The sequence below is a fragment of the Spermophilus citellus genome (assembly GCF_964194105.1).
Source record: "Spermophilus citellus genome assembly, chromosome: 5".
In the NCBI taxonomy this organism is placed as follows: domain Eukaryota; kingdom Metazoa; phylum Chordata; class Mammalia; order Rodentia; family Sciuridae; genus Spermophilus; species Spermophilus citellus.
In genome coordinates this window covers 156,862,635-156,886,276 of record NC_138186.1, presented here as the reverse complement: position 1 = coordinate 156,886,276, position 23,642 = coordinate 156,862,635, and the positions used below count along the sequence as shown (strand labels likewise).

General features: G+C 43.1%; 1 protein-coding gene across 1 annotated transcript in view; it reads right to left on the bottom strand.

The window, feature by feature from the left end:
• UST (uronyl 2-sulfotransferase) overlaps nt 1-14,483 on the bottom strand; it is a 281,324-nt gene extending 266,841 nt beyond the window's left edge. The window contains exon 1 of the mRNA XM_081294806.1: nt 12,701-14,483. Coding sequence (XP_081150932.1) covers nt 12,701-12,947 — 247 coding nt within the window. The 5' untranslated portion in view covers nt 12,948-14,483. The remainder of the gene's footprint in view (nt 1-12,700) is intronic.
• Nucleotides 14,484-23,642: the final 9,159 nt, after the last annotated feature.

The window sequence follows — 23,642 nt, the reverse complement described above, 5'->3', positions numbered from 1 at the left end:
TAAGGGCAAATGAGAGGTCGAGATTGTGGATGCTAACAAGACTGACTTCCTTCCCCTCCCTCTGGTCTCTGGGCACCTCTTCATCTCACAGCACGACTAGAAGAACATGACCACAAACACTGCAGGCTGCACACGGCCCTGGATCTCTGCTGGGCAGGCAAACAAGAACAGCTCTGGAGCCGGGAAAAGCACGAGCTAAGAAAACAAGATGGCCCTGATCCTGTCATCTGCTAACGCCAAGTACAGGCACTGCGCCTCTCGGGTTTTAAATTTGCACAGCCTTCTGGAATCTTTGCTCCATGTTCCCCTGTGTGTCCCACGGAGCTGCTGGAGAGCCACTTGCGTGGGCCTAGGGAGAGCTCACCAGCATTTCCAGGAGAAACCAGCGTGAACCCCACACTGCTTAAATTGGCTTCACACTCAAGTTTATGTCAACATTCTTCTCCTCCAGCAGGCCTCCTGTGCAGGAACTCCTCCCTTGACCTGCTAAGAGGCAACACAACACAAGCCAGCCCAGTCTGGTCAGGCTGCAGGGACAGGCGGTGAGCCCCAGCTGCAGGGACCCCTCCCTCCTTACTTGGCCTTGCCTGGGCTTCCCTGCCAATAGTCAGTCACTGGTCCCTTCCCCCGGGGTAAAAATAACTTCCTCTTCAAGTGTCTAAATCTGTATGTGATTTTGCACACATTTTCTGGCACGTCATCGGATGAATCCTGACACTAAGGCAGAATGAAATTGCAAGAGATCCGCAATCACATTTCTGTGAAACTCCAACCACATGAGTCAGTTCCACTGTTTTCGCAGATTTTGAGCAAAGACTTCCAGGCAAGATGCTGCATTCGAAGCACAGTAAGGGTTCCTTCTGTCCCAGGCTTCTGACTAAATGGGCCAAGTCCATGGGCGGAGGGAGGCAGAGCAGAACAGAACGCAGGGTGCTTGTGGCTCTGAGTGAGGTGGGGGGGTGACTCCGTGGGCGGATCATCCTGCCCCAGTGTAGCTCCAAGAACTGGGCCACGCTTGCATTAGGGACATCAGTGCCCCGGCCAGCTCAGCCACACTCCACCCATTGCCACGCAGAACTGTCATTCCCAAAGAAGACAAATTAGAAGAGAGTCACGTGTGACAGTGACAGGCTCATAAACCAAGGGAACTGGGAACGTCCTCAGTTCTTCAGGACCAGGAAGGACCAAAGGATGAAAGGACAGAGATGAGCGAAGAAACTTGAACCATTTTATTTTTTTTCTCCACTCATTGGCAAGCAGCGAATCACCGGCTCATGCTTGCCCACTGATCCCAGGCGTTGTCTTTTTTCTTGTGGATGGGTATTAGTGTTCAGAAAGTTTTGCCTTAATGCCATTTTTTCCTTTGTTCTTTCTGGGTCTGAAAATTATTTCAGAAGAAAAACTACTGGAAGATAAACCCATTTTTCTAGACAAGACGGGGCAGGGGGCATAACAGTCAACTTGCAACTTCGATTATTTGAAAGACTATGAAGTGCAATAGGCTATTCTGTGTGGCTCCTAGAAGGAGTAGACATAGGTGGAAGCTAAAAAGGCCCCCACACTCTGAAGCACCTTCTTGGCCACTGGAGCTGCCCGCCATGGAGGAATGAGCAGCCACTGGGCAGCAGGTGTGAGAATCCTCTGAACAATTCTGCTTCCTGACCCCTACCTGCGACCGTCTTCCTAACACATCATGGGACTCGGAATTCTGGACACCACGTCCCACTCTGCTTCCTCTCCGTGTCTACTGAGGGACAGTCAGTCTGCTTCCCAGGATTTCTGAAACAAGATTCTACTCTCTCTCACTGCCCACGCAGCCTGGGGCAAACTGGTGCGGTGGGAAGGAAGTACTGCTAAGTTTAATTATAACAAAATTACATTTTAAAAAAACATAAGATTTAGAAGACATTAACCTAAACTTTTTTTTACATTCTACTTGCCTTAGTACTTGACTTCTACAGTCGTTTAAATAAGCTTTTGGCTCCAAAGAAAATAGCCTGTGTGTGTTTATGTGATGTTTTTTGTTTTGTTTTATTTTGTTGTTGTTGTTGATAGTTGCTACCATTAATTGACTTCTTGTATCTTTCAGCACGTGATTTTTAAGAATATAAGGGGCCTTAGAAAGCATCTCCTTCAACGATTCTAAAGAGAAAAGAGATACTCTTCCCTGGGACTACATATAAACATCGCCTGGAGGATTTTTTAAAAGAACCCCCAAACCATGCCCTTTTCCCCTCTCTGGTGGAAGGGAAATATTCCCAGACTGACAATCAAAGCCATAAGGGAAGACTGCCACCAACAAGAGTCCTAGGGAAAACCTCAGGTCCCATTAAAGCATTCATCTTCTTAGCAATGAAGAAACCCAAGTCTAGGAGCCCCTTTGACCTAAGGACACTGACCACGGACCTACGACCCGTTCAGACCCAGGCACCGCACCCCTCCCACCCACCAGCAGGCCTTTCTAGGAAGTTCAGCACATCTGAAGGGAGGGTGACAACATCCAACACCTCTGTGGAAAAGCAGGAAGCTCTGTGCTAGAGTGGCAAGGTCACCACTTTTGAGGCCCCTAAACAAAATAACTTTGTATCAGATAATATAAAATCAGCATGTGCTGTCAACTGCCCAAGGAACTGGGGGATGAGTGACACCACACCTGTGTGACACTGGCAAGTCAAGCAATGCTTAGCAGCTGACATCAGAAGCAGAAGTAAATTCACCAGCCCCTGATAAAGACGTCACTAGGCCAGACACTGTTCCTGCCCTGACTTCCAATGAAAAAGGTGTGGAAACTGAGAAAAGCAAGTGACTGGGTGCTAGAGATGGCAGTTCCGCCACAAGTGAGGGAAGTCCCAGGAGTGGTCACAGTGGTGGCCTGGCATCATGATTGTTTTCCACAGGACCAAGTCACAGGTCACTAGTCCATCCCAGAACACCCCCAGCCATCCCAGGGTCAGCTGTAGCATCTTCCCTCCACATTGCTCTTTTCATTTTGTGAAGCAAGAGGAACAAATAGTGCAGATAAATTAAAACAGAGGAGGGTAAGCTGTGCAAAAAAAAAAAAAAAAAAAGTGTTCTCTGAAGACTGCTCCTGGGAAGCAGGAGTGGGATAAGAAGCAGGAAGGTTCATGTGTATATAATTAACAAGGCAAATGCTTGGGACTCATCAGTCCTGAAAAGTCCTTGCCAACCCACAGGTGACACGATAAGCCACAAAAATACTAGTTAGGTCATTTCAGGTTTCTAGGTTAGACTGGCTCCTTCCACTGGAAGCCAAGTCACAAGTGAAATTTGTGTATTCTCATTAGTGTGTGTGCATGTGTGTGCATGTGCAAACGTGGGCTACACGGAAAGGGAAGAGGAGGAAAGCAAAGAATAAAGTGGGGGGAAATGACATTTGTGAAATTCAAATGCCAAGCCTTGAGACAGAGAAGTACACTGTAAAACAGCCCCGTTAAAGATCAATAGCTCAGGTTTTTCCAGCTAACTGGTAACAGTGATTCATGTCCAGATTTCAGCTCAAAACCTGTGTCCTTTCTAGGCCTGATGCTTTGGATATACCGGCCTTCAGTGAGTATCTGCTGAATGACTGAACACAAGAATTTAAAACACTTTCAGTTTTTCTTTTCATCAGGATCATGAAAGATCCTGAATTATTCACTGAATTAGAAAAATATCAGCAGTATCCCAGAAATGTAGTCCAATACAATGCATGTGGTTATTTAACCCTCTGTCAGGTCTGGGGATGTATAGCTCAGTGGTAGAGCATGAGCTTAGCATGTGCAAGGCCCTGGGTTCAATCCCCAGCACTGGAAGAAAAAAAGGAAATCATCTGTCAATGAATGAAATAAGAAGACTTAATCAAAGCACAACTTAAGGTAATTTCAATATCTTTCACTAAACATGGGTAAATGGATTGGTGCCTTGGGGCCTAATTTTACAGTCTGGTCATTTTGTGGTTCTAGACTAAAATCTATTCAGTCACCATTTCAAAAATCACATCATGCCATGGTCCCATCTCCTCAAAGACTTAAAGTCATGCTTGAAACATTATTTAGCACAAATTGCTACCTAAAGAAAACAGTGACCTGGAGAGAAAAATAAACTGTTATTCTGCAATTCTCCCAAAACGACTGGTCTAGGATTCAACAAAATGATGAGAAATAAGAAGTTTGCATTCTAGTTGTATACAGCAGCCAAATCTCTAGATTGACCTCAGGTATTCTTAATTACAGGGAGCTCTAAAAATGTAATTCCAAATTCCCCAAGGTAGGAGGTAGACAATTATCCCTGAGCACAGAGGAAGTGTTTATAGAGTGATATGTAATAAGTGGTTGCATTATATTTGCTTGGTGCATTCATTTCAAATAGCAAGGAAGAAATAGGCAGAAGATTTCAACCAAGCTGGGCTTTCTGGCATCCCTCCCAAGATTCTCAATTTAGAGACCCCACAAAGCAAGGGCTGGAGTCCTGGCAAAGGACTGTGTGCATAGCAAATACTGACCAACAGTTCCTTCCTGGGGTCCTGTGCAGAGCACCCAGGAAAAGGGAACAGGACAGGTGGGCAGTCCTGAGTATGCCCCTTCTTCAAGGAGCTGGCCCACAACTGATCGAAACACAAAAGCCAGAAACACAGAGGAGATCATGGAATAAAACTAGAGGAGTTCAGAGATCTTAACTGGAGAATTAGCTTTCAAAACAATCAGTACAGAGACATTACTAGAAGCTAAGGCAGGAAACAAGATAAGAAAAATGAGTCAGTGGCTATTTTGGGGAAGTTATAGACAACTAATAGAAAACCTGAGTTAGACCAAGAAGTATTTCATAGCTTCAATACTGCCACTATAAATGGTTCCCTGATCATTTTAAATATGAGTGTTTAAAATAAATAAATAAATAAATAAATAAATAAATAAATAAATAAAAGTGTTAAAAATTACTCAAACTGAGATTCTACAAGGCAGCATCTAATGGTATTTTAAAGCCTCATATTTTGAAACCTACTTAAACTTTTAGAAAATTAGTATTTCTTCTTAAAAGTCATGTTCTTTGGATAAACAGAAATGTATATGGGAAATATTATTACTCTGTATATGCCCTGCATATTATAGCACAATGTGAATACAAAATTAATTAATTGCTTACAAATTCCAATTTCATGGGAAGACTAAAGATTTCCTTGGTAGCTTCATAGTACATTGTGTAAGGAACAGAAAACACCAATTATTTTACCCTGCTGAGCTCATCAGCTCCATTCTAGTGAGAAATACAAAAGCCAAATAATCACATCCATTGTAGGATAATCTTCTATCCAAAAATGGGTTACATTCCACATACCAATGAAAGCTCTAATATAGGTATGTGCTAACTATCATGAATTACCATATATTAGAACTAAATGCAGACTAGTTTATTATTCACAGAAATCCAAGCCCCAAGATTCTTTTGAAGAATTTGTTGTTTTCAATTAATCATTAGGAATTTATTATAAATTTTACTATATACCCAGACAATATACTTAGCATTTTAAATGACAAAGGCATCAAACTAATTTTTTGCTCCTTGAAAAGAGATATACTTATGGTATAAAGAACAATACATAGGCTGGGCATGGTGACACGCCATAATCCCAGCAGCTCAGGAGGCTGAGGCAGGAGGATCACAAATTCAAAAGCCAAACTCGGAAACTGCGAGGTGTTAAGCAACTCAGTGAGACCCTGTCTCTAAAATACAAATAGGGCTGGGGATGTGGCTCAGTGGTCGAGTGCCCGAGTTCAATCCCTGGTACAAAAAAAAACAAACATACATAACAGTATTGTGTTTAAGTCAGTATCATCCTTCCCCACTTCATAATTAATAGCAAAATCATATATCTGATGATGAGCTAGTTAGTATGCAGACAATATAAAGACTGTGTTATGGTGTGGATGTGAGGTGTGCTCCAGAAGCTCATGTGTGAGACAATGCAAGAAGGTTCAGAGGAGAAATGATGGGGTTACGAAAGCCTTAGCCCAATTAGTGAATTAATCACCTGATGGGATTAACTAAGTGGTGACTGGGGGCAGGTGGGGTGTGGCTGGAGGCAGGGAGACATTGGGGGCGTGGCTTTGGGGTATATATTTGTATCTGGTGAGTGGAGTCTCTGCTTTCTGATCATCAAGTGAGCCACTTCTCTCTACCATACTCTTCCACCATGATCTTCTGCCTCACCTTGAGCCCCAAGGAATGGACCTGGCTCTCTATGGACTGAGACCTCTGAAACATAAGCCTGGTCCAAATAAACGTTTCCTCCTCTATGATTGTTCTGGTTAGATCTTTTGGTCACAGCAGTGAAAAAGCTAACTAAAACAGAGTGCTTACAACTCAAAAACAAAAACCACCCAACTCAAAAATGGCAAAGAATATGAATAGACATTTTTCCAAAGAAGATATCCAAATGTACATGAAAAGCTGTTCAATGTCACTAATTCTAATCATTAGCAAAATGTAAAACACAGCCACAATGATATACTACTTCATATCCATTAGGATGACTATAATTTAAAAAGTGAAAAATAAGAAGCATTGGTGAGGATGTTGAGAAATTGGGAATCCTCATATCTTGCTGGTAGAGGTGTGAAATGATGCGGCCACAATACAAATAGCTTGTCATTTCCACAGAAATTCCACTCACAGGTATACACCAAAAGAACCGAAAACAGTGTTCAAACAAAAACTCGTATACATTTATAACAGCACTGAAAATTCACAACAGCCAAGTGGTGGAAACAAATCAAATATCCATTTGTGGATGAACAAACAAAATGTGTACATCCATACAATATTATGGAATGCTTTACAATAAAAACAATTGCTATGATATATTATCCAGTCATAAAAAGAAATGGGATACTGATACATGCTGTAAATATGGATGAATCTTAGAAACATGCCAACTAAAAGAAGCCAATCACAAAAGACTACATATTATACAATTTCATTTATATGAAAACTGTAGCCAAGGCAAATCTACAGATCAAAAGTAGATTGCTGGTTGTTTAGGGTGAGATAATAGAGCATTTAGTGAGGTGATAAATAAAGGGTATAGGGTTTATTACCGTGGTGATGAAAATGTTCTAAAGTATAATGGTTGCACGTATCTAGGGATATATTAAAAACTACTGAAAACCATTAAACTATTAAAAACTTTGAGTGAATTAAATGATGTGAATTACTCAATAAATATCAAATTCTGAAATGTACTTGATGTGGAATTGTCTCACAGAATAATTGTTTCATCCTTTTGACTTCTGCAAATAAGAATTTTTAGTGAAATGTTAATGGTTCTATCTCTGCCTCTGGTAAACAAAAGAGTTTATATATATATTATTGTTTGCTAGAGGTGAGTTTCTAATATACAAATAAAGGTAAGACAATTTGTGGTCACTTAAAAAAAAAGCAAGCAATAACTCCTAATAACTCTAGCAGCTGCAATCCGTCACATGGATTTCATAGTACATCATGGACACCCATCAGTACAGCTGCAAAGTGAGCTAGGATTTCTTTCTCCTCCTCCTCCAGTCTGCCTCTAGGGAATGAAAAGATACTATTTCTTTTGAGACTCAAAAAGCTTGATCACTTTATTTCTAGTTTTTCCGAAAACAAAACCAACTAGTGTGTTAAACCTGGATTGAGGACAGGAAATTTGAAGAAAGGCAGTATCCAGATAACCCATATTTACACGTGTTTTTAAACAATTCATACTGAGACTAGTCTACATTAAAAACAGTTTACAAGGCAGAGTACTTCTCACCATTCATGCTATGTGTTTACAGAACAGACTGCCATAGTTTAATGTCACTCTCTGTCTTTCCTTCAGTACAGTGCTACTGTGTCCCCAATCAACCCTACAAGATAAATTTGCAGCTATAAACAAAAATGTCACTTTTTTCCTATGTCAACAATTTCTATCGATAACATCATATTTTATGCATTCATTCCTAGATTACTGTGGGAGCCTAAAGTACTATATTTAAACCTTGTGTGATGTGCAGAAGAAAAATAAAAATTGGCTTTTAAGGTTTAGAGAAACTGTTTGTAACAGACCTGGGCCTCTATTTTCACATTTTCTTTTAAATTTATTTAAACTTGGAGAATTTCAAATTCAATCAAATGATTTTTTTTCATTTTTTGATTCAAATTTTTCAGGCTCATATTTATGTAAAGATGAGCAATTCTGAGAACTAGAGCACTCTATTTCCGTTTAAAATGCTACAAATTGAAAATGGAAGGAAAAGCATATCAACCGAAGATCGATCCAACAAATTCAGCTCCCATATAGGCTAAATCACATATCCAAAGCTGGAGGATAAATCATTAGAGTCTGCCGGTTGTACAAGATCAGTAGGGAGCCATCTGGCTTATTCGGCTTATATGAATGTAATGTGTGGTATTCCAAGTTTTTGATATTTCCACAGCTCATAAGTAATGAGGCTGCTGGCACCAAGGTTGCATTGTACCCTAATTTCTGGGGGAGATTTTATTTGATTTTTGTTTGTTTTCTATAGCAAAACAAAGTATGAATGCCTCTTCAAAAACAAATTTCGCTAAATTGGAAAGATTATGGTCTCCAATGTTTAAGTATAGCAAGTGCTATATTTATCTCTTTACCCCATTGAATGTTTGTGTTCCCACCCCCCCCCCCATCCATTTTGGAGATGGTGGGGGATGGAGACCACAATTATCCCTGCCTAATTTTCCTCCCCCAACTTCCTTTCCTCCTTTCAAATTTGTTGCAGCAGGAAGTTCTTTAAGGGAAGGTACTCTGACCTTCCCCAAACTGACTGGAAGAAGGAACTGACACTGGTCACTGTGGGGAAGAGAAAGCATCATCACTGTCACCTATCTCTTCCTTCCCACACCTGATTTCTGGTTGCCCCACTTCACCCCATCTCATCCCATGACTCTCCTAACCTCAGAGTCAAAAGCCAGGGCTCAAAGTGCTGGCTGGTCTTTCCCTTGAAACAATGGTGTTAAAAAACTATAAACAGATGCATTTTTTAAAAAGCTGGAATTTAAAAAAGAAAAGTATGGGCAGGCGTGACCTTTAAACTATTTTATAAATTCTCCCCATTCATCCTCCCTCTTTTTCTCAAATACGTGGGGAAGCAATAGTACTCCAGAACAATGGGTCTCTAACTTTAGCTGCTTTAGGATCACCTGGAGGACTTGCTAAGGCACAGATTGCTGGGCCCCATGTCCAGACTCATTCAGTAAGTCTGGGACAAGACCTTAAAACCTCCCAGGGGATGCTGATGCTGCAGGTCCAGGGACCCTCTAAGAACTCCCAGCCTAGACACAGAACAATTGCTAAAGAGAGGAAACCCAGAAGCTGCGACTCCAAGGAAGCTCACCTCCAGCTCTAATACAGGGAGGCAGCAGGAGGGGTGTTGATACAGGAAGGCACAGTATCAAGAAAAAGAAAGTGAAATTATGAACATAAATATGATCTTTTAGCCAATCGGCTCTTGAGACTTTCATTTGCCTGCTGGCTTATATTTCTCTCTCAAACTGCCCCCGGTGCCCTGCAATGGGCACTTGAAACAAACATATTTGGGTTTAAGTCTTATTTGCAGTATGTCCAACTGGGTCAGTCAGCTCTCTTTTGCTGGAATAAATGCCTGAGACTGATCAATTTATAAACAAGGCTTATTTTGGCTCACAGTTTTGGAGGTTCCGTTCATGACTGACTGGCCCCATTGCTTTGGGCCTGTGGCAGTACAGTGTGTCATGGCTGGAGGCTGTAGGAAGCCCCCACTTTCTGGCTAGGCGTGAAAGTGAGAAAGAGACCAGCAATCCATAATCTCTTTTGAGTGCATGCTCCTGATCACCTAAAACCTTCCTACTGGATCCCACCTCTTAAAGACTGCAACCACCTCCCAATCACATCAAGCTGAAGACCATGCCTTTAACACATGGGCTTTTGGGAAACATCCCAGATCCAAACTTTATCATTTCCATTTCAAACAACAGAACCCACCAACAGTGTTGTTATGTGGATTAAATTTCAATTTGCATGTATGATGACTGGCGCCTATATAGCAGATGTTAGCTTTTACCATGCATACCCATACCTTTTGACATTCCCATGAAAATATTCAATATGTTTAGCATCACACTGCCTACTTGATACTATAGGCCCAGTCATTAATTCAGTTAATAATTATCAAGTAGCTGCTCCACAGCTAGTGTATAATACTGTCCAAATATATTGAAATTATGGTCTATAAAGAAAGCTGTTGATATAAACATTTTGATTTAGAAAACTTTGATTTTATGCCAACTTACATTTAAGATAACTATCTGACTCCAAAATTAGCTAACTAAGGAAATTGAGAGGATGTGTTTACTAACCACAAATTTTGTTTGGACAGACACTAAAAATAACAGAATGGGAGAAAAAAAAAACAGAGAAAGGAATTCTGCAAACGCCTTAGTCTGATATTATTTAGGGTATATTTTAGACAATATTAGAGATCACATATCCACTTTTCCCAAAAATCATTATTTTATTTATGTGACCAAACAACAGGGAACAAACATGGGCAAGGTATCCTATTTTGAGTACACAATGATGTCATTTTTAATTCATCACGATGTCAGTCAGAAGCTTAATGATCAGTTAGGAACAAACAGGAGCAGTGTTCTTTATGAGTTCTTCCTAGACCCTGGGGTTAAGTCACCCTGCTACCAACTAAACACCCAAATTCATCAGGCCTCATTTTTTTTGAAATGTATATAGCAAGAAGGTGAGTGTGACATACATTGAAGTTTCTTGATCTTATCCTTTATGGTGCCTTTGCTCCTTCCTTCTCCTACATCTTCTTTTCTCCAAGGAATTTATAAGGACCACAGAATTTTAGGATCTGGGTAGAGGTTTTAGAGAAATCTAGACAAACTCCTAAGTTTTACCACGAAAAAACAAGACCAGGAAGTTTGAGTTCCCTGCCCAAAGTCAACTGTTCTTGGGGACAGTAGGCACAGACATCTTCCATTCCCATTCAGCACACCTTCCCCTCTACCCTGAATTTGGCTGAACCTGGATAAACTTCTGCAAAAAAAAAAAAAAAAAAAAAAAAAAAATTACATATATATATTATCATATGTTATAAAAAAGAGTCTGAGCTTCAACAACACTTGTCTCCCAATGCTAGTCAACAATGATTGTTGTTGATGGGAAAAATGAGCTCAGGAAACAATCAGACTAAAAAAAAAAAAAGAAAGAAAGAAAGAAAGAAAATTAAAAAATTAAAGGAGAAGAAAGTTTGAAAGAAAAGACTTTCAGAAAAGACTATTTTAAATCTGTAAAATCAGGTACTTTGTATTTTGTTTTAGAAATCTAACTTGGACAATACTTTCCCTTAATTTTCCATAAAGCATCATGCAAAAACCATAGTGCACCAAAGTTTTTGCTGAAATGAAAATATAAGTTTTAAAATCGGAGCTTCTCTATGTGGGAAAAAAAAAAATTCTGTTTCTATTCAATTTGCTGCTGTTTGGTTTGTTTTTTCCTTCCAAAGGTCTGCTTATCTAGACCTGTGGCTTCTGCGATGAGGGGATATTTGGGGTAAACGTGGCAGCTTCCAAAGGTCGTTTTTGGCCCATTCTGTTTGCAGCGCTTCTTCCATGGCATTGTCTCCGCAACCCCCTCCCTGCAGATGCCTGATGTTTGCCGGTTGGCTCTCGTTATCACCTCAAAAAGCTGGAGTTCTCCCAGCCTCTCCCCCAACCTCCTCACGACCTCTTCTGGCCACAGATTTGCCGTGGCCCTGGCGCGCGAGCCAACATCTTCCCCAGGACCTGGGCGTGCGGTCCTCAGACCTGGCACCCCTGGTTCGGCAGTCCCGGACAGGGAGGCGCGTGGCCACGCCTTCTCGCTGGACCGGTTCTGTTCTCTAACCTCTTCCTACGCTACAGGCAGGCGGCCTCGCTCGCAACTAACCAACCACAAACCAAGGGAAAATAAAGTTCTCACTTGAGACGCACCCAGCGCCTAGGACTGCCAGATCGCAGGAGAGTCTGCTAGTTAGGCTGACCAGCACCTTGGGATAACCCCCAGATCCCCGGGAACAACGCGCTTTCCGCGTCACGATTGCTGAGGCCGGTGGGGTGACAGGAGATGCCAAGGGACAAGCCAGGGACAGCGCGAAGCCACATGGGCCGGAGGGCAGGAGGGGGACCCCAGGGGCTAAATTCGTGGAACTGACTTGAGGGGCTGCACCACCTGCACGCCCCAGAGCTCGGGACCCGACGGGATTATAGTCACTAACGATGTCCTGTAAGGGACTGTTCCTGTCCTTTCCCTCTCCCCGCCGGCCGCGGAATCTGAATATACCCACGCTCACAATCACAAACACATAGGCGTCCACTCCGCCTCAGCTGGGGTCGCGGGACCGGGACAGGTATGTGGTACCCCAGGGCAGGAATGCCCAGCCCAACCCTGCAACCCAGAGGTACCCCGCCACGCTGCCGACAGCCAGACGCGCGGGAGGAAGACGACGCTCCCGGGCGGCTGCACCGATGGATGCTCGCAGGCGTCACACCTGGGGAGCCTCGCAGCGGCGGCGGGCAGTGGCAGCATTAGAAGTCCCAGGCGCGCCCCCTCTTTTCCTGGGCACAACTTTGCGCAGCCGGCGCCGCCCTCGCGCCTGCAGCCCTTCCTTACCCAAATACTGCCGCAGGTCAAGCAGGAAGCGAGGGGGTCCCCCGCTGAGCTGGTAGAAGAGGGAGCCCAGACAGAAGACCAGCAGGGTGGCCATGCAGAAACCGTAGTCCCGGAGGGAGAAGCGCAGGAAAGGTAGCAGGGAGACCCGGCGCTTCCAGCCGCCCAGGCCCGCAGGGGCGCTCCCCACAGGGGCCCCATGGGGCCAGGGATCCGCGCCGCCGCCGGGATGCTGCTGCTGCTTCTTCATCGCCTGCTCCGCCGCCTAGCACAGCCGGCCCGGGCCAGGAAAAGGTCACCCATCCGCCGCGAGGAGGAGAGCGCGGCCGGCCGGCTGCACATGGGGAGGGCCGCGCCGAGGGCAGCCGGGTGGGGGCGGGGAGGGGCCGAAGTTACCGGGCTCAGGAGACTTTTCTCGGCATGGTCCCCGCAGCCCGCCGCGGCCCGAGCGGCCGAGGTGCCCGGCCCCGGCTCGGGAGCGCTGCCCGCGTCCGTCCCGCGCCTGCTAGTGCTACCGCGCCCCGCGCCCTGCCGCGCCCCGGGCTCGCTCGTGGCCGCCGGGGCTCGCCTCCAGCGCCAGCGTGGACCCCCGGCTTTGTGTGTGTCGCTTTCGGCGTGTTTTGTCCCGGTTCAGGCTCCTCCAGAAAACGGCAGGGAGGAACGGGAGGCGGACACCATCCCCTCGCTCCACCTCCTTGACAGGGGTTTTCCTCCTTCTCCTCCCCTTTCTCCCTCCGGCGCTCCGCAGCCCTCTCTCCTCCCTCGGCCCTCCCTCTCTGTGCTCGGATCTCCGTGTTTCGCTCTGGTGTCACATTACTGCCTTTGCTGGGGCTGGGGGGGGGGGCGGCGATTATTCGCAACAAGGAAGAAAGTTTCTGGTTTTTTTTTTTTTTCTTCTTCTTCTTCTTCCCCCTTTCTCCACGATCTGGCCTCGGTTCCTGCGCCACCAGCGACCTCTTGGGGCCCGTTGACTTCCCTCTTGTAAACAGTCACCGGCAGGAAGAAGCGCGACTGATTTTACTATATCTGTGTTTTCATTTCAGAAACTTGATTCTCCTCCTGTATCCCAGGTGAGCTGTCTATGAAAGGCCAATAACGGGGTGCGAAGGTACAGGTTCAAGGCTCAGCCGAGATGGTGAAAGAGCAAACGGTGTGAGTTATAATTAAACATGCCCGACAAAGCCAGGCTCAGAGCCCGGACTACCCCCAGAGAGACTCAGAGGTCGCTTTCTTGCTCTTCCTGGTTCTGCAACTTGTCTACGGCGGAGGAGAGACTAGACACAAGTGCGGGGTACACAGCGGGTTCAAGAAGGTCCTTGCCCTCGCAGATATAAAAGGGAAAGAGCCCCGTCCCCTTATATACCTCTTTTATTGCTGCCTCTTCTTCCCTTCCTGGGGAAGCTTCTGGAACCTGCTGCGGAGCATCACAGAGGCTGATCCCCTGATGGGCTGGGTGACTCACGAAAGGGTTGCGCTCATCAGCCACACTTGAAGCCAGAATAATTTATCATTACATAAGAAGCTGTAACGCCAGAGGTTTCGTGACTTGCCCAAGATCACAGAGATAGTAGGAGTAGGAGGCTTCTATGACTTTCCCAAGGTCACAGACATAGCAGGAGTTGAGTAGGGAGCCGCAGTCAAATCTATTGACCCTAAGCCCACTACACCAACATTGCAACACTACAACCACATTGCAAGGTGGCTCTCCTTGTCCTCTGAAGGGGATTGGAGGGTGAGATATAACCCATTTAGCCTAGGGCTCATTGAGAAAGAGGAACCTCAATTTTTGGTTCCTCTTGTCTCTGGGTCCCAACTCATTCTGAATTTTCCAGTAACAAACAACCTGATTAAAGGTAGAGTCAGGAGCCAAGAACCTCTGTAATTCCAAAATAGTGTTCTGAAAGCCTTTATAAAGTTGGATATCTGAAGAATTTTCTATGGAAAATTAGGGAATTTGATCCTGAGACCAAGAATTTAAAATTAAAGAATAAAGTGGCTTAACCATAATCCATACATGAGCATCTCTGTTTCCCATTTGTAACATGGGTGGGGAAGACACAAAGACAAGAGTTATTAAAGAGGTGAGCATTGTCACATGCATCCACTCAGATATGTGCATTCACACAAATTCTGGCAATTTTACACTGTCCTGGCCCAGCTTCTAAGGGATAGGAAGGCTGCTTTGGGACCCCAAGAAAAGGGAAACCTTCTTAGTTTAACACTCCCGAATAGAGTGTTAATGTTTCACGTTTATTTCATGAATCTGAGATTTATCTGGATTAATGCACACATAGAAAGGTGAATGCCCCTGAGAGAATTAAGTCAATCAGCTATTGCCCATAATGTAATCAATACAACGAATAGCCCAGAAGAGATTCCCAATTAATAATTTCTGAGAGACTAGGAGATGGGAGTTGCTAAGCAATTTCCATAATGTTTTGGAGACCACCTTTGACAAACTGTACTTAAGGTGTGGCCCTATAACCTGAATGTTTACTAGATTTAAAACTGCAAGAACCCCTATTTTCACAAGGTCCCTCCCACCCATGGCTTCTAGAGACTTCTCTCAGCACACTTTGGGAAACCTCCCAATTCTTTCTCCTAGGGAAAGGAATCTGAGAAACAGGGAGACGGGCAGGAAGAAAGGAAACAAACATCTGAGAAAAATAAGTAAATATGGGAATAAAAGTCTAAAAATAAAACAGTGGAAAGGTTATGAGGAAAGTACAAGGGGGCAGAGTCCAACTCAGAAGAAACAAACTAAGACATGAAGAATTTTCAAGGGTAAAAAAAAAAAAAGGTCAATTTTTAAAGGATTGTGTTAATAGACTAGCCGCCCAAAAAAACTCATGAAGATATCAAGATACAAAGAAGTTTCAGATGAAGAAGGAAATGCTTTGTATTTTCACCCAATAAAAACTTAGATGTTTGGGTAAAACTTTGATCTTTGAAGTCCATAAATGTCCCTTAAAATTTTTTTTTCCCTTAAAATTTTTAAATTTCAAGTACTTGTACTAATAAATGGTATCTCATCTGTACCAGGTAATAAATCCAATTGTAGAACTTTGGGAATAATTTTTATTATCAATCTTAGGATTTAGTAGACTTTATTCAACACCTTAACCTCCATCCAGCTCAGTGTCACGGGGTTTCTCAATTCCTTGCCTCTCCAGTGACTTTTCATCTTTGTCAACTAAGCCACTCACTTTGTCCCCAGGGACTCCCTCCTTACTAATGACAAACTGCATCTCCTCCAAAGTCATGGTCTCCAAAGTCTCCTTTTCAACCATCCCTCCCTCAATATCTGGCTGTATGTCCTTCCTATAGCTTCGCTAATGCCCACCCTAGCAATTTTAGTTTCAAGAACCCTCAATTCTTGTCCTTGACCAAACATCTTATCCTGAGTGTTCACTTCCTTCTCTTTCCAATTTCAATTGCTGATCCACCGTTCTAATCCCTTTTGGCAAACCCCCTTCATTTCCTTATATGCTACAGCACTTTCTGGCAAAATTCAGGCTCTATTAAACTGGACTTTGCACCAAACACGCAAAGTTAACCCCAAAACACGCAGCATTGCCAACTGGCTTCTGTTGGGAAGCACAAAAGGCCAATGGACACATATCAATGCTGTCTGGCCATTCCACCCTGAAGTGACTATTCTGCAGCATTTCTCTCTTCAAACCCACCCGTCTCCACCCTCTGCTCATCCCTTCAGTCTCAGCTGACATCCTTGACTCGTATTTTATTGAGAACGTAAAAGCAGCAGGACAGGCGCTCACTCATTTCCTCCAGTCTGTCCTGTGCTCTGTGCCTTTCTTCTAGTCTCACTGTCCCCACTGCAGTCAGCTCTGACACTTACACTCTAAACTGTTTCCACCCAGGCCGGGCCTCACACCCAAGCCCCCCTTCACTTCTGCATCTCTGTAAAGCGTGGCACTGCCAAGTCACTTGGGCCTAAACTCAAACATCTTTCTTTCTTTATTTTCCTTCTTCCTTCACTCCTGTATCTAAACCATCAACAAACTCTATGGGAGCTACTTTTTTTTTTTTTTAAACCCAGAGCCTGATCTTCTCTGCTACCACCATCTTTGCTCACCTGATCATTGCTATGACATTGTATGTTAGTTACATTTAGATTTTACTGTACACACTGATAAAATAAAAATGACAGTGGCTTAAGCAAAATAGGAGTTTGTTTCTCCCTCACATAAATGAGTCCACAAATAGGTAGTCCATAGCTGTTCTGGAATTCCCATACCAACATTACAGACCTACCCAAGCTTCCTGTTCCAGCATCCTAACCTTCCATTTTAAAGGCTACCTTATGGTACAAGATAGCCACTAGAGCTCCAGCCATTATGTTTATGTTCCAGGCTGTCAGCAAAAAGAAACAAAAGAAATGTCCTCCTCCTGACAGAATAGGCTGTCCTTAATTAGCGTTCCAAAAACTACCATGAATCCTTTTTCTGCCACTTCATCTGCCAGAACTATGTCTAGTTGTAAGCAGGGAGGGGACTAGGAAATGTGCAGTTTAGCTGAGTACACTGCTGTGAAGAAGGAGGAGATCAGAGCTCTCCCTACGACGAAAGGGTTGATGGCCCTTAGATGGCATCCAGCAGTCTCTGTTGTTTCTCCTAATGGATCTCCCTGTTTATGCCCTTCTGCTCTATGTTCTGTCCTCCTCACAGCAGCCAAAATATAACTTTTCAAAACTGTAGCTTCTCAAAACTTGCTCATGGTTACTGAAACATTCAGAGTGAACCAAATTCCTACAGCCATGTCGAGGTGTAGAACAAGCTGGTCCCCCTGACCCTTGGCCTCATCTGTCCCCTTTCCCTCCTCACTCCACCCAAGCTCACCTCTCTGTCAAGACCTTGGCATTCTTGAGGAGAAAAGGCACAGACACTTAATCAGGAAAACAAATAAAGCATTAAACAAAATGTTCTTTAGAATCTCAAGTGTGTTCCAATTAATAATAATTGCTACACTGCGCTCGTATTGCTCTGTTTCTAGCATGTTCTATTCACTGTGCCTGGACTAAGTTATTTAATCCTCACATAATCTCATGCTACACATCTGTTATCCCTTTGCTTTACAGATGAGGAAAGAAGCACCATGAATAATAGACGTCAGCTGATGATCACTAGGAGAGACCTTTTCCAGAAAGGCTCCCCAGAAGAGGTGGCAGGATTTACAGCTGAGCGAAGCCCAGAGGCATACCAAGTACCGGGAACTGATTAGAAAGGGCACAAAGTTGAGAAGATGTGTTTGAGGAACAGTGGGTCCTGCCTGGAGAAGGAAGGGGAGACCTTTGCAGCTGTGTCACTACTGCAGGGGAGACGCACCCATCACAGGAAACAGCTAGAGTTTTGTGCAAAGGCTCTTTAGAGAGTCTCCCCTTGGCGCCAGGCCTACAGACCTCTGAGCTCCCAGGCGGATGTTATGGTGGGTGTGGTTTGCCCCCCAAAAGTTCATGTGTGTGAAGATTGGTTCCCAATGTGGTGGTATTAGGAGGAGGGGACCGTTAAGAGGTGGAGCTTAGTATAAGGTTAATTAAGTGACTGGGGACACTGCCCTCAGAAGAGATCAATGCTGATCTCGTGGAGTGAGTGAGTTCCTGTGAGAGGGGTTGTCCTAAAAGAGTATGAGCCTGAACTTCACCTTCGGGTGTTAGTCAGCTTTTTCATTGCTGTGACTAAAAGGACCCGAACAGAACAACTGGAGAGGAGAAAAAGTTTATTTGAGGGCTCATGGTTTTCAGAGGTCTTAGTCCATTAGAAGGCCAGCTTCACTCCTTGGGGCTCGAGGTGAGGCTGGACATCATGGCAGAAAGGTGTGGTGGAGGGAAGCAGCTCACCTCATGGTCAGGAAGCAGAGAGACTCCACTCTCCAGATACAAAATATATACCCCACAGCCACACACCCAATGAACCACTTTCTCCAGCCACACCCTACCTGCCTGCAATTACCACTCAGTTAATCACATCAGGGATTAACTCACTGATTAGTTTAAGACTATAACCCCATCATTTCTCCTCCAAACCTTCTTGAATTGTCTCACACATGAGCTTTGGAGGACATCTCACATCCAAACCATAACACTGCCTGTCTTACCATGGCTTCTCTCCCTCTTGCACACACTCCCACCATGACTGCATCTGCCATGATGTGAGAGACAGGAAGCTCACCAGAGTCTGAATCAGTGGGGCTGCCTGATCTTGGATCTCCAACCCCCAAAACAATGAGCAAAATAAAAATATTTTCTTTATAAGGTGCCCAGCCTCAGGTATTTTGTTATGGCAATAGAAAATGGACTAGTACAGTGAGTGTTTAACAGAATTTTTCATCTATTTGAATTAAATGTATGCAGCAGGAAAAAAAATTCAGATAGAAAGTTCACAGAGGACAGATACCACTTAGTTTTGCAGAAAGAAATTATTACTCAAAAAAGTACAGTTAAGTGCAGACACTTTTTATAGTCCTAATATGAGCCATACAAGTCTAATTGTTACAATTATTTTAGTGCTATCCAGCTCTGAGAAAGGAAGGCCCGCTGCAAGTATTTTTCTTGAGTAAATTTTCTATAAAAGTCTTGGTTTAATCTACCTAAAAAGCCTAATATATTAATTTGTAACTTAATTGAAGGAATAATTGTTTAAAAAGGAAAACCTTCTAAACATGTCCAAATGTTGAATATCTGGCCTTATTAGATAAAAATTACATCATTTTAACAATGCAGATTGCTGTTTGGGTCATATTTTTAAATCTCTTGGCAACATAAATTATTACACCAACTTTAGGGTGGATGGTTTGATGACTTACTGGTTTCTCCATGTTCATAAGAGGGCCTAAACTAGCCAGGCATGGGGGCACATGCCTATAATCCAAACTATTTAGGAGGCTGAGCCAGGAGGATTTCAAGTCCAAGGCCAGCCAGGGTAATTGAGCAAGACTCAATCTCAAAAAATAAAAAGAACTGAGAATATAGCTCAGTGGTAGAGCACTCCTGAGTTAAATACCCTGTACCACAATAGAAAAATATGCTCTAAACCAAATCTAATTTTACTTATCTTTTTCTTATAAAAATTATTTAATAGACTCTTAGTACTTGTTAATATAAAGCCAATATATTCTTTTAAATCATTGGGTAAATAAATACTTTGCATTACTAGGTGGCTATTCCTCTGCTAAACAGAAAAGTATGAGACAAGCTGATCAACTTCTAAAGAAGTCACAATTTTTTTTCAGGGAGACAAGATTGTCATGAGTAAGGAAATTTGACAATAATATAAGGTAATATACAATTAAATCCTATATGGCTTGTTATACACATTTCTTTAGAAATACCCAAGATTCAATTTATTTACAAAAGGAATAATTTTGTTCGATTTTTAAAATTATCTCAACATCCTTTGTCCCATAAGAGTGAAAATAATTTTTAAACTTGAGAGCACTATTTAAAAAAATTTTTTTTGAGACTATGTCTGGATTTGTTGCCCTGGCTGGCTTTGAACTCTTGGACTCAAATGCTCCTCCTGCCTCAGCCTACCAAGTGCTGGAACTATAAACATATACCACCATGCCTGGCTAAAAAATACACTGAACAAAACAAATAATAAAATCGGTAAATATTTTTGGCCCAGGGGTGATGTGACTGTCAAGTCTTGGAAATGATCTCCTTGTGTGGCTATTGTGTTAACTATACTGATAAACATTATTTGTTGGAGAAAAGCAAGTTATCAGACCAGAGACTGGTAAAGTGGGACTTCACACAGGGCCTCTAAAGACATGATTCCCAATATCTTCTTGAACACTTGTTTTTTTCAGGTGAAGGGCACACACCATGCAGCGTTACTGGTCTGTTATGAAATATGTCCAGTGCTTTTCATGCAACTGGGTGCAAATATCATGAATTCCAACATATTTGTTTATCACAAGATTTTTTTTTTGCCTTTATTAGATCATTAATTTGAGTGGCTCATCTGCCTTGCTTAAAAGGCATGAAAAAGAAGTAATTGGATGGGGTATTTTTAAAACTGATCCAAATGATTGTTGCTCCCTTCAAATTGTGGAGATGGGTTTCAGTCCAAAAGCCCTTGCTTAAAACACAAATGCTTCCTTTTTCCTGTAACTGATTACACTTACTGCAGAGTCTGTTTCCTCTCGCATGGGAGATTAGGGGGTGACAGGAATTCATCTAGCTCAGTGTCTTCTGGTAGGAAACAATCCCTTTCACATTATACTGAGTCACTTTGGGGTCACTATTCATCCAAATTTGAGGGGCAGACTGAATAGAATCACCTGCTCCTGCCCAGGATGGTTCATTGCAGAGGAAGTGTAAGAGCCTCTCAGGGAGGTGAGGTGTGGCCATCAGCACAGCCCCTGGGTGCCCTGCTGACTTCTGCCCCTGCATCTTGACTAGTGAAACTCTTCCTTTACTCTCTGTTTCTCATTGTTGTGGCTCCTAGTTTAGTGCTTTTTATTCAAAAGCATTTGCTGTAAAATTTTCTCAACTAACATAAAGTGACCACCAGCTCAAAATACCCTCTGTGCCCTCTGACCTGCTCCAAGGGTCCCAGGATGTTTCTGGATCTTGGTGTACCTGTTTGCCCAAGGTCCACTGGAGGACCATCCCAGGCCTGCCCTGCTTAAAATCCTTCCTCAACCACTTCTATCCTCTAGCTGGTTGGCATGAGGTTTATCCAGTGATTCTCCAAGGGACTTAACAAACCTCCCATCTGAATCAAGGGAATGCAAACAGACCCTGTTGTGATGGGAATACCCCTGCCTGAGTTTGGGCTGTTAAAACATAATACCACAGATTGGGAGGCATAAACAAAAAACTTATTTCTCAAAGTTCTGGATGCTGGGAAGTCAAAGGTCAGGCTCTGGCAGATCCCGTGTCTTGTGAAAAGCTGTTTTCCTAGCTTGTCTCCTCACATGGCAGAGAGAGACAGGAAGCAAACTCTGGTCTCTTCTTCTTTTTACTAGGGCACTAATCCCATTTATAAGGGCCTCACCCTCAAAACCTAATTATCCCTCGAAGACCTGTCCTCCAGATGCCATCACATACTGGGCTGTGGTGTCAGTGTCTGCACGTGGAAGGGACATTCCACAGCAGCCTGAAAATTATCTGGTTGTTTCCAAATTCCCTGTTGAGATTTGGACCTGGAGTAGGATAGCCAAAACCAAAATCTGTATCACAACTTAATGTTTTCTCTCTCTTTCTCAATCCTCCAGTTCAGACTCCATAATCGGACAAAAGACCTACAGAGAAAAGTGGAAGACGGGGAAAATAATTCAAGGCAATAATTCAAACTCTATTGTCTTCATTGTGTGCCCTCTAGGCCTTTTGTTTATGAATTTCCTTTGGTATTGGAAGTTCCTTGAAGGGAATATATCCTTCAGCCTTTGAAGATTTATTTGATATTTTAGAAACAGTCAAAGTTATTCCATAGCAAAAATCTGTTGGATAAACTAGATGAGTTATTTGGTCAATAGAACAAGACACAGATGGGAGGAAGAGGATGTAAAAGGAATGGAGTCAGCATGTGCTCGTGGTAACAAACCCAAACCCTGGAGGATGAGAACTCACTCCCAAGAGAAGGACTTTAACCCCGCCTAGTGACCTGATCAGTTTTTAAAGGCCCACCTTCCACCATCACCACGGTGGCAACCTAATTTCCACATGAGTGTGGAGGAGTCCAACCACATTCAAACCAGAGTGGAAAGCAATTGGAGAGTTGCTATGGCTTGGGGGCAGAAATGTAATGAAAATACTCCAGGGCCTGAAGTTCCTGACCTTTCCTGAACAGTGTCTTGAATGCATACCTGATCAGAGTCTGAGATCTAAAGGTACACTGGATGAGAAAGCAATAAAAATCAAGTATTTATAACCTGTAGATAAGAGGTATTACTTGTATTTAAACTCCTACACAATAACACAATTTTAAAAATCATAGCTCTCAACTTATACTTAACAACAAATGTATTTTAATTCAAAAGTTGTACTTCATAGCTGCTTCCTGATACTGGCCAGTGTGATATTATTGGCATAAATATTAATTATTAATGTAATATTATTATTACACTTTGAGGTGTAAAAGACTGTTGGAAATTATCTCAGTATTGTCTCTATTTTTCATAAAGTGCAGTGGACTATTGGTATAAGCAGCTTGAAAAAAGGTTTTAAGGCAAATACCAGTTGCTTTCATCTTATTTTTAGTTGCCTCTCACTAGCGCCCATAGAGTTGAATCTGGCAACCTTAGTTGCTCATTTCCAAGGTCCCTGAAATGTTCAACGTTAAGCCAGTGCTCCTCTCATTTAGAGGTCACAGCTGGTGTTAATGCATATGAGCCAAAATCGATGTAGAGATGATATTCTTTTTTCCTTCCTTCCTAACAATGTCATTAGTCCTTGTTCAGTGGGATGTCTCCTACCCTCCTGTTCTCTTAGAGAAAAATATTGCTCAAGCTTCTGCAAAGTACTTTAAAATAACTTTTTGAAGAACAGCCAAATACTGAACTATGAAGGGAGAGCTCTCTAGATCCTTGACTAACTAGTAGAATAAAGATTCCCAAGGTCATCTCAATAGAAATTTTAAGAAAATATTAGAGTTTGAAGTACTCTTTCCCCCCTGCCAATTACTAGACTTCTGAACTAAGGTCAGTCACTTGACCTCTTTGTTCTTCTTGTTTTTTTCCAAGAACAGATGAAAAAGCTTGCACTCCTAGGCTCAGAGGCTCTTGTCTGATGTGGATGAGACTTACCTGGCAAAGAAACCACAGAATCAGCTAGCTGAGTTTCTCTAAGGTACTCACAGTGAAGTGATCCAAGAAAGCAACCTACCGAGGGAAATTGAACTGCAGAATGATGATAGTGCCAACTCTTTACAAAGAGCAGGCAATGTGGAGGATGGGAGAAGTGTACCTTAACTTATCTGTG